Here is an 11,913-nt window from a genome sequence, read left to right on the forward strand (position 1 = left end):
CACTATAGAAAACACTACAGCGGTTCCTCCAAAACTAAAACTAAAGCTGCCACATGTTCCACCAATGCCACACTGCTAAGTATATGTCCACAAGAAATAAAATTAGTATACTGAAAAGATATCTGTACCCTCACGTCTATTGCAGCACTGTGTACAATAGCTAAGATATAAAATCAACATAAATGTCCAAATACAGATGATTGGATAAAGAGATTGTGATATAAATACACAATGGAATACTATCCAGCCTTAAAAAATAAGGACACATGGATGAACCTGGAACTCATTATGCTATGTGAAATAAGCAAGGCATAGAAAGACAAATACGACCTGACCTCAATCATATGCGAAATCTAAGAAAGTTGATCTCATAGAAGTAAAAAGGCAGTTGCCATGGACTGTAGTGGCAGGGGTGGGTATTTGATGAGACACTCAAAATATGCACAGTTTCATGCACATGGAAGGAGTAAGTTCAAGAGGTATAATCTATATTACACCATGGTGACTCTACCTAACATATGTCGTACTCTTGAAAAATGCTAAGGGTAAATGTGAAATGTTCTTAACAAAATTATGATAACTACATAAAATTAGCTAGATTTGACATTTCACAATGTATATAATATATCCTCTTGTACATAATAAGTATATACAATTTGAAATATCAACTGAAAGATTTATTAATAAATAAATACAAAGATCCATGGTTGGAAGGGGTTGGTGCTGAGAGAAAGAATGAGAGGCTCGAGTCAAAACATCTCTAGAGAAGCGAAACTATTTCATGGGCACTATCGTGGTGGGTGCCTGTCGTGATGCATCTGTCCAAACCTACAGAATGTACAATAAAAACAGAGTGAACCCTGGCCAGGCACAGTGGCTCACGCCTGTAATCCTAGTACTTTGGGAGGCCAAGGTGGGTGGATCACGAGGTCAAGAGATCGAGACCATCCTGGTCAACATGGTGAAACCCCATCTCTACTAAAAATACAAAAATTAGCTGGACTTGGTGGCGTGTGCCTGTAGTCTCAGCTACTCAGGAGGCTGAGGCAGGAGAATTGCTTGAAGCCAGGAGGCAGATGTTGCAGTGAGCCGAGATCGCGCCACTGCACTCCAGCCTAGCGCCTGGCAACGGAGCAAGACTCTGTCTCAAAAAAAAAAAACATAGTGAACCCTAATGTAAGCTACAGACTTTGAGTGATAATAATAGGTCAATGTAGGTTCAATGATTGTAACTCACACACAATCTGGGATAGGAAGTTGATACTAGCAGGAGGCTACGCATATATGGGGGAGAGGATTTAGGGAAACTCTACTTTTTGCCCAATTTTGCATAAAACTAAAACTTTTCTATAAGATGAGCACAGAAGTCTTAGCTAGGGCAATCAGACAACAGGAAGAAATAAAAGGTATTAACATTGGAAAAGAGCAAGTCACACTATCTCTGTTGGACAGACATCTGACAGTATACCTGTCAGAGACGTTACAGGTAAATTCAGGAAAATCTCAGGTTACAAAAGCCATGTGCACAATTAATAGCACCGCTACAACCAACAACAACCAAGACAAGAATTAAATTAAGAACTCAATCCCTTTTATACTAGCTACATATGTATATGTGAATATACTTAACAAAAAAGATGAAAGATCCCAACAAGGAGAACTACAAAGCACTGCCAAAAGAAATAGATGGTAGAAACAAATAGAAATACGTTCCATGCCCACAGATTAGAAAAATCAGTATCATTAAAAAAAAAAAGATACTCCCCAAAGTAAGCTACTCATTCAATGCAATTTCTTCCCAAATACCAACATCATGTTATGCAGAGTTAGGAAAAAATTCTGATGTGCATACGGAACCAAAAAAAGCTCAAATAGCCAAAGCCATGCAAAGGAAAACAATCTGGAGGCATCCCATTACCTGACATCAAATTATTCCAAAAGGCTCTAGTAAGCAAAATGGTGTGGTAGTGGCCTCAAAGTAGACCCACAGAATAGAGAAAACACAAATAAAGCCAACTGATTTCGAGAGAGCATACAGAAACATCAATGGGGAAAGAGCACCCTTTTGAATAAATGGTAATGGGTACATTGGATAGCCACGTGCAGAAGAAAGAAACTTGATCCTTATCTCTCACCATATACAAAAATTTACTCAAGATGGATTAAAGATTAAAATCCACGTCCTGAAACCATAAAAACTCTAGAAGAAAACCCAGGAAAACTGTTCTAGACATTGACCTAAGCAAACAACTTAGAACAAATGCTCCCAAAAGCAAACGCCACATAAACAAAAACAAATCAGTGGGAGCTAATGAAAACAAAAAGCTTGTCCAGAGAAAAATAAATCATCAGAGTAAACACACAACCAACAGAATGGGAGAACTATTTGCAAATTATGCCTCTGACAAAGGACTAATAGATACAGAATCTACAAGGAACTCAAACAAAGCAACAAAGAAAACACAAATAAACCCCATTAAAAAGTGAGCAAGTGACCTGCATAGATATTTTTCAAAAGAAGATACAAAAATAGCCAATAGACAGGAAAAAATGTTCCACGTTACCGATTAACAGGGAAATTCAAATTAAACCCACAATGAGATCTCACCTTACCCCAGCAAGAATGGTGATAATTCAATAGTCAAAAAAACAGTAGCTGTTGGCATAAATGTGGTGACAAAGAAATGCTCAGACATTGCTGGTGGAATCTAAATTAGTACAACATCTCTGGAAAACAATGTAGAGATTTCACAAGGAACTCAAAGTAGATCTACTATTCCATCCAGCAATCCCACTATTGGGTACACACCTGAAAAAAGAAGTCATTATATCAAAGAAAGCTGAACACATACGTTTATCACAGCACAATTCACATCAACTGACGAGTGGGCCCCAAGATGGCCAATTGGAAGCAGCTGTGGTCTGTGGCACTCACAGAGAGGAACAGGGGTGAGTGAATACAGCATATTCAACTGAAATATTCACGTACTAACATTGGGACCAATTAGGGAAACATCCTGACCCATGGAGAAGGAAGAAAAGCAGGGTGGAGCAAGGGCCCACCCAGAAGCAACACAGAGCCATGGGAACCACCATCCACAGCCAAGGAGAGCAGTGAGTAATTGCATGCTCTCGGGAAACCACACTTCACCAATGGATCTTCGCAATCTGTGTATCAAGAGCTTCCCTCGTGTGCCAATGCCACCAGAGCCTTGGGTCCAACACATACAGCTGTGTGGTCTCTGCAGTGCAGCTGCTCAGACATGTACAGAGACCTAGGAGCTTTACACTCTGGGTTTGGGATCCCTGGCAAGGGCATCTGCAGCTCAGGCAAAGCAAGAGGTCTACGTGTGCCCATAGAAAGGGGGCTAAATCCTGGGGTCTGAGCAGCATCCATCTGCAGGCCCCAATTTCATGGCATCCCACAAGACAAGCCCCACTGGCTTGGAATTCCAGCCAGCCACAAGAAACAAGGGGAAGCCTGACTGAGACAGGTCAGAGACCCTGGGAAAGGTACAGGCTGCTATCTCTGCTGTTGGATCAACTCAATCTGCAGGCTTTGGAGTGTCCAAATGATCAGGACATGGAAGGGTCTCCCCAGCACAGCACTGCACAGCTGCTTTCCCAGAATGTGGCCAGACTGTTCTTTGACCAGAACCCCAATCCACTGCTCCTTAGGGGGCAGGTCCTCCCAGCCAGGGCCTCCAGCCACACCTGCCTGTGTTCTACAGCTGACAGAGTTCTAATTTTTCCCTGATTCTAAGTGCCCATGGGACATGTAAGGCTACCACCATGACTGTTCGGGCATCTCAGCTGGTCCCGCCTGGGGCCTTGGAGAGCCATAATGGATCAGGAGCTGAGGAGATCCCCAACACAGCACAGCTGCTCTAGTAAAAAGCAGTCAGACTGCTTCTTCAAGCAGATTCCTGATCCCATTCCTCCAGACTACATGAGACATTCCCAACCATGGTCTCTAGCCACATCCTATAGGCACATTCAAGCCAGAAACCTACCTGGGACAAAGCTTTCAGAAGAAGAAGCAGGATGCCACCTTTGCTGTTTTGCACCTTCAAGAGTGGTACCTCCAAGTATGGGAAAAACCCAGGCGACTACCGTCTGGAGCAGATACCCAGCAAACTGCAGCAGCCCTAAGGAAGACTCGCCACAGTGTAAAAAAAAAAAAAAAAAAAAAAAAACCCAGCAGCAACAACAACAACAAAATAACCCATCCAAAGGTCAGCTACTTCAAAGCTTGAAGGTAGATAAGCCCACAAAGATGAGAAAGAATTAGCAGAAAGAATCTAAAACTCCAAAAAACAGAGCGACCCTTTTTCTCCAAATGACTGCAACACCTCTCCACCAAGGGTTCAGAAATGGGCTGAGTCTGAGACTGCTGAAATGACAAAAAGAGGTTTCAGGATATGGATAAAACAAACTTCACTGACCTAAAAGAGTATGTCATAGCCCAATGGAAAGAAGCTAAGAATCACGATAAAACAATGCAGATACAGACTCTCACACAATAATAACGTGAGATTTTAACACCCCACTGACAATATTAGACAGATCATCAAGACAAAAAAAGTAACAAAGATATTCAGGAGCTGAACTCAGCTCTGCATCAAGTGGAACTGATGGATATTTACAAAACTCTCCACCCAAAAAACAATAGAATACACATTCTTCTCATCACCACAAAGCAGTTACTCTAAAATTGAATGCATAGTTGGAAGTAAAACACTTCTCATCAATTGCAAAATATCTGAAATCATAAGTCTCTCAGATCACAGCACAATCAAATTAGAACTCAAGGTTAAGAAATACACTCAAAATCTGGGATGGATCTAAAGCAGTGTTAAGAGACAAATCTGTAGCACTAAATACCCACATCAAAACGTTAGAAAGATCTCAACTTAAAAATACCACAACTAAAAGAACTAGAGGACCAAGAGCAAACAAATACCAAAGCTAGCAGAAGATAATAAATAACCATGATCAGAGCTCAACTGAAGAAGATAGACACAAAATCCCTTAAAAAGAATCAATGAATTCAGGAGCTAGTTTTTGAAAAAAATTAGTAAAATAGGTAAATCACTAGCCAGATTAATGAAGAAGAAAAAAAGAAGATTAAAATAAACACAGTCAGAAATAAGAGGGATATAACCACTGACCCCACAGAAATGCAAATAACCATCAGAGGATACTATAAACACCTCTATGCACATACTAGAAAATCTAGAAGAAATGGATAAATTCCTGGACACATACATCCTGCCAAGACTGAATGAGGAAGATATCGAATCCTCGAATAGACCAATAGTAAGTTCTAAAATTGAGGTAGTAATAAATAGCCTACAAACCAAAAAAAGTGCAGGACCAGAGGATTTAGAGCTGAATTTTACCAGAGACACACAAAAGAGCAGGTACCATTCCTACTGAAACAATCCCAAAATATTAGATCAGCATCATTCTGATACCAAAACCTGGCACAGAAAAACCAAAAAGGAAAACTTCAGGTCAAACTAAGTATTGAAGGAACGTACCTCAAAATAAGAAGAGCCGCGTGTGATAAATTCACAGCCAATGCCATACCAAATGGACAAAGGCTGGAAGCATTTCCCTTGCAAAGGGGGACAAGACAAGGTTGCCCTTTCTCACCACTCCTATTCAACACAGTACTGGAATTCCTAGCCAAAGTAATCAGACAAGAGAAAGAAAGAAAGGGCATCCTAATTGGTAAAGAGGAAGTCAAACTGTCACTGTTGGCCGATAATATGATTGTATACCTGGAAAATCCCAAAGACTCATATAAAATGCTTCTAGATCTGGGAAACCAATTCAGTGAAGTTTAAGGATACAAAATCAATGCATACAAATCAGTAGCACTGCTGTACGCCAACAGTGACAAAGCCGAGAATTAAATCAAGAACTCAACCTCTTTTATAATAGCTGCAAAAAAATAAAATACTTAGGAATACATCCAAGGAGGTGAAAGACCTCTACAAGGAAAAGTACAAAACACTGATGAAATAAATCACAGATGGCAAAAACACATTTAAGAATTTCCCATGCTCATGCATGGGTAGAATAAGTTGTTTTTTTTAATGACTATACTGCCAAGAGTGATCTACAAATTCACTGCAATTTCTATCAATATTCCATCACCATTTTTCTCAGAACTAGGAAAAACAATTCTAAAATTCCTGTGGAACTGTAAAAGAGCCTGTATAGCCAAAATAAGACTAATCACAAAGAAGAAATCTGAAGGCATCACATTACCTGACTTCAAATTACTCTACAGGCTGTAGTTACTGGCATAAAAAACAGGCATACAGACCGATGAAACAAAGTAGATAGCCCAGAAATAAAGCCAAACACTTACAGTCAACTGATCTTCAACAAAGCAAACAAAAACATAAAGGAGAAAAAGAACACCCTATTCAACGAAGTGGTGCTGGGATAATTGGCAAGTTACATGTAAAAGGATGAAAGTGGATCCTCAACTCTCACCTTATACAAAAAAATCAATTTAAGATGGATATCAAAGATTTAAATCTGAGTCCTGAAACCATGAAAATTCTAAAAGATAACATCAGAAAAACTCCTCTAGACAGTAGCTTAAGCGAAGAGTTTCATGACCAAGAACCCAAAAGCAAATGCAAGAAAAACAAAGATAAATAGATGGAACTTAATTAAACTAAAAAACCTTCTGCACAGCAAAAAAATAATAATGATCAGCAGAGTAAACAGAAAACCCACAGAGTGGGAGAAAATATTCACAGGCTATGCATCTTATAAAGGACTAATATTCAGAATCCACAAAGAACTCAAACAAACCAGCAAGAAAAAAAAATCCCATGAATAGACAATTATCAAAAGAAGATATACAAATGGCCAAGAACATATGAAAAAATGTTCGACACCACTGATGACCAAGGAAATGAAAATCAAAACCACAATGCCAAGGCACCTTACTCCTGCAAAGAACGGCCATAATTTAAAAATCAAAACATAGGAGATGTTATCATGAATGTGAGGAAAAGGGGACACTTTTACACTGCTGGTGGAAATGTAAACTAGCACAGCCACTATGGAAAAGAGCGTGGAGAGTCCTTAAAGAACTACAAAGAGATCTACCATGTAATCCACCGATCCCCTACTGGGTATCTGCCCAGAGGGAAATAAGTCATTATATGAAAAAGGCACTGCATGTGCATGTTTATAGCAGCACAGTTCGCAATTGCAAAAATATGGTACCAGCCCAAATGCCCATCAATGGAATGGATAAAGAAAATATTTTATATATATGTGTGTGTGTGTGTATACACATATACACACATATATTTAGCTATATATGTGTATATTTAGATGCACACATATTTATATATATACATATGTATATATATGTATATATATTTATATATATACATATGTATATATATGTATATATATTTATATATACACATATATGTGTATATATAAATGGTATATATACATACATTTCATTTCCCTGGTCATATATATATATATATATACACACACACACACGTACACCTATACATATACACACATTTTTATATATATGTATATATAAATATATGTGTATACATATATATGCACACACACATTTCATTTCCCTAGTCATATATATTTACACACACATGCACAAATATATGTACACATATACATACACACACACACACATATATATACCTATACATATACACTATGCACACATACCATAGAATACCACTCAGCCAAAAACAGGAATGAAATAATGGCATTCACAGCAACCTGGATGGAGTTGGAGACCATTATTCTAAGTGAAGTAACTCAGGAATGGAAAACCAAATATCCTACGTTTTCACTTACAAGTGGGAGCTTAGCTATGAGGAAGAAAAAACATAAGAATGTCACAAGGGACCTTGTGGACTCCAGGAGAAAGATGGAAGGGGGTGGGGGATAAAAGACTACACATTGGGTACAGTCTACACTGCTCAGGTGATTAATACACCAAAATTTCAGAAATGACCATTAACTAACTTATCTATGTAACCAAACACCACCTGCTCCCCAAAATCTATTGATTTAATAATAAAACAAAACAAAGGAAAAGAAAATGGGTACATATACATCATGCACTGCAATTCAGCCATTAACAATGAAATTATGTCTATGTCAGGGACTTGGATGGAACTGGAGGCCATTATTCTTTTTAAAGTAACCCAGGAATCTACAAGCAAATAGCACAGGATCTCACCTAGAAGTGAGAGCTAAGCTGTGGGTCCACAAAGGCATGCAGTGTAGTATACTAAACATTAGAGACTCAGAAGTGGGGAGGGCGAGAGAGGGTGACAGAGGAGAAACTGCCTGTCAAGTACAATGTAAGCTAATTGGGTGATGAGTGCACTAAAACCCCAGACTTCAACTCTACACAGTTCATCTATGGAACCAAAACAAGCTGTATTCCTAAAGCTATTGAAACACAGTTTTTAAAAATTCAACAGCAAAATAAATAATAATAAGCTCTAATTTTACAATGCTAATGCGAACTTATTTTCTAAGTACTGATATCATGGAATCTATTGTTCTGTGTGCCACACCTGCATTGAATTCAGCATTAATTTCGACTATAGGTACCACAGAAGTCTGTTAAGAGTGTATTTGAATAGAATTCACAACTATACAATTTGTCTATGGAACCTAAAACCATCATTACCCCTAAAAATATTAAAATAAAAAAATATTTTCAATGTTTTCCTAGCTCACCTGTGACCTCGGGTCAGCAGCTAAGTGAGTTCAAAGCTAGCTTCTCAGGAGCTCATGGCATTGCTGCCATCATGGCCAGTGGCAGGATAGCTCAGCACAGGAATCCCGTCCACCTTCAAAAGGGAAAAGGAGCTTCATAGGGCTGGGGGGAACATCTGTGACAGTCACATATGATTCTTTTCTCAGGAAAGCTTTGGCTTATCCAGAGCCAAATCTGCTGGAGGCTACCAGAAGATTTTCATGAGTGTCACTTTTGGGGAGAAAATATCACAGGAGAATCCCTGACAGAGAAGGGACCATTTCAAATTTCCATATAACCCCCACCCCCCACCAGTACACTTCATTCTCAAAGAAAATGATAAAACCTCATGTTCTCATGCCTTGGTGTCTTAGAGCAGACATGTAATTTGGCTAACTGCCGACTTTATTAAAATTGGTTTTTCACTGTCAATATCTCCATGATGATCGACAAATGTAAACTTTCAGATTCTCTTTTGCACCCAGAACTTTAGGTGACCCACCCACCTACCATCCCTCCTACAAGGCACTCTCCAGACTTGATTGAGTTTTCACAGCCCTGATGAGGTTGAGGGTCTGGTGAAGCTTAGATGGGTGGGTCTAATGCAATCATCTAAGCCAATTATAGGAGGCTGGACTAGGGAGGGTCGAATGCAATCATCTGAGCCCCTTCTGAGAGGCTGGCCTTGTTCCTCCCTCCCTTGGGAGGGAAGTCCCTGGGGACTTGATGGAGTTTTCACAGCCCTGATGAGGTTGAGAATCTGGTGAAGCAGTGAGTGCGACGAAACGTAGTTGGAAAGGTCTAATGCAATCATCTGAGCCCCTTATAAGAGGCTGGACTTAGCTGAGCCCACAGAGATCTCCAGCCAGTGAGAGACCGCCCAGGAGGGAGATTCCTCACCGCTGGTGTACAGACCTAGGAAGCCCAGGACCCCCGGGAGACTGAGCAGCAGGGCCTCTGACCTGCGGACCAACAAGCTGGTAAGTCTGGGCAGGGTTTCAGGGGCTACGATTGTGGGAGCGTTTTGCCCATGGATCGCAACTCACAGGCTTTCTGAATTTTGTCCACAGCCCCACCATCACTGCTGTCTGAAACCACCGCTGCCTCCAGTTCACCAGGCTCAGCCCAAGGACCGGAGAAAGGCCGAGGCCTCACACCATGGCGCGCACCAAGCAGACGGCCCGCAAAGCCACCTCTGTGCAGGCCCCCAGGAAGCCCGTAGCCATCAAAGCCCCAGGAAAGAGGTTGCCGCCTACAGGAGGGATCAGGAAGCCTCGCCGCTACAGGCCTGGCACCCTGGCGCTGCGCGAAATCAGAAAGTACCAGAAGTCCACGGAGCTGCTCCTGCGCAAGCTGCCCTTCCAGCGCCTGGTGCGCGAGGTCGCCCAGGCCCTCAGCCTGGACCTGCGCTTCCAGAGCGCAGCCATTGGCGCCCTGCAGGAGGCCAGCGAGGCCTACCTGGTCTGCCTCTTTGAAGACACCAACCTGTGTGCCATCCATGCCAGGCGCGTCACAGTTATGCCCAGAGACATGCAGCTGGCCCTCCGCCTCCGCGGAGAAGGTCGTTAGGGGCCCAAATGTAGTTAAGCATAGGACTGGGGGTGGAAACCGGAAGAAATCAGGTCCTGGGTGCTTTTGTTTGTAAATGTCTAATCTACCCTGAGGTCATAAGCCAGCAGGGTCAAGTGAAATTGTTTCGGTGAGCGCGTTTCAGCACTTCCACTCTACATCAGTGTTAATAAATCTGTTCATTTTCACTGGACTATGCCTGTGTGTAGAATACTTCAAACCAAATAAATCTCTTCTTGAAGGCAACTCAATGATATTTGTTTAACTTGATCAAACAGTAGATGAGATCCACACTTTCTCTTTTCCTGTATGCAGCTCTGTATTTGCAGTGTTCCCTGTGTCCTGGTCTGTTCCTGCTGGTTTACTACGAACACCACTTTCTAAAATGTGAATACACTCTCTATCCAAAAGTCTTCACATCACGGGAGGCAGAAAAACCAGTGTGGGTGTGTTTATGGGGTAGAAAGGGAGAGAGGCGCCCTTTAGAAGTCTGCTGCCATCCATCTCTGGCAGTTCAGTGTCCTCAAATGTGGGCATGTCCATGTCCATGACTGGAAGGACCCAGGTCTTGGTCCGGGTGCAGTGGCTCACACCTGTAATCCCAGCACTTTGGGAGGTCAAAGAGGGCAGATCATGAGGTCAAGAGATTGAGACCATCCTGGCCAACATGGTGAAACCCCGTCTCTACTAAAACTACAAAAAAATTAGCTGGGCATGGTGGTGTGCACCTGTAGCCCCAGCTACTCAGGAGGCTGAGGCAGAAGAATTGCTTGAACCCGGAAGGCAGAGGTTGTAGTGAGCCAAGATTGCGCCACTGCACTCCAGCCTGGCACCTGGCAACGGAGCGAGACTCTGTCTCAAAAAAAAAAGAGAATCATTCAAAGTCTGTGAGATCTGGATAGACACACCCCTGCTGCAGCCAAACCATTTGAGGGAGGCTGTCTGCACGTTCATATTAAAGGGTCACATTTCTAACAAGTACCAAAAAAATCATGTGATTTTAGATCCAAGGCCAGAAAAATCCTGAGGGAAAAAAATGTTTGTTTCATCTTCCTATGACAGAGGACTTTGTGTGCCAGAGGTTGGTAGCTCAATATTCCCTGAGTTTACTAACAATTTTATCATCTTCCTCAAACTCTTAAATTGGCTACACCTGGATGAAGGAAGCAATTTATTTCATAATCATTTTGACTAAATATTTGGATTTTTTTGACACTTGAGTTTTTTTCTACTAAAAATACAAAAATTAGCCAGGCATGATGGCATGTGCCTGTGGTCCCAGCTACTCAGGAGGCTCAGGTGGAAGAATCACTTGAATCCAGGAGGCAGAGGTTGCAGTGAGCTGAGATTGCGCCACTGCAATCCAGCCTGGCAACAGAGCAAGACTCCGTCTCAAAAAAAAAACAACTTTATCTCATTGTTAGGTTTGTATAAAAGGAAATGTTTCTTTATCAAATAGACTGCTAGATATTCCTAAACGTGGCACTACCTTGAAATTGTATAACGTGTCTCTCCAATATTCATGATAGGTATGAAACTATTACAGAAGATCTGTC

The 11,913-nt window shown here is 41.3% G+C and overlaps 1 protein-coding gene across 1 annotated transcript; it reads left to right on the forward strand.

The window, feature by feature from the left end:
- Positions 1–9,866: 9,866 nt before the first annotated feature.
- Positions 9,867–10,588, forward strand: H3Y2 (H3.Y histone 2). Its single transcript, XM_008992222.6, has one exon. It carries the CDS (start codon positions 9,947–9,949, stop codon positions 10,355–10,357), a length of 411 nt encoding a protein of 136 aa, XP_008990470.3. The 5' UTR covers positions 9,867–9,946; the 3' UTR covers positions 10,358–10,588.
- The last annotated feature ends 1,325 nt before the right edge of the window (positions 10,589–11,913 follow it).

This window comes from Callithrix jacchus, chromosome 2, assembly GCF_049354715.1.
Source record: "Callithrix jacchus isolate 240 chromosome 2, calJac240_pri, whole genome shotgun sequence".
Lineage (NCBI taxonomy): Eukaryota > Metazoa > Chordata > Mammalia > Primates > Cebidae > Callithrix > Callithrix jacchus.

Coding starts and splice junctions, on each gene's coding strand:
- H3Y2 (XM_008992222.6), top strand. CDS start 9,947: ATGGCGCGCACCAAGCAGACGGCCCGCAAAGCCACCTCTGTGCAGGCC.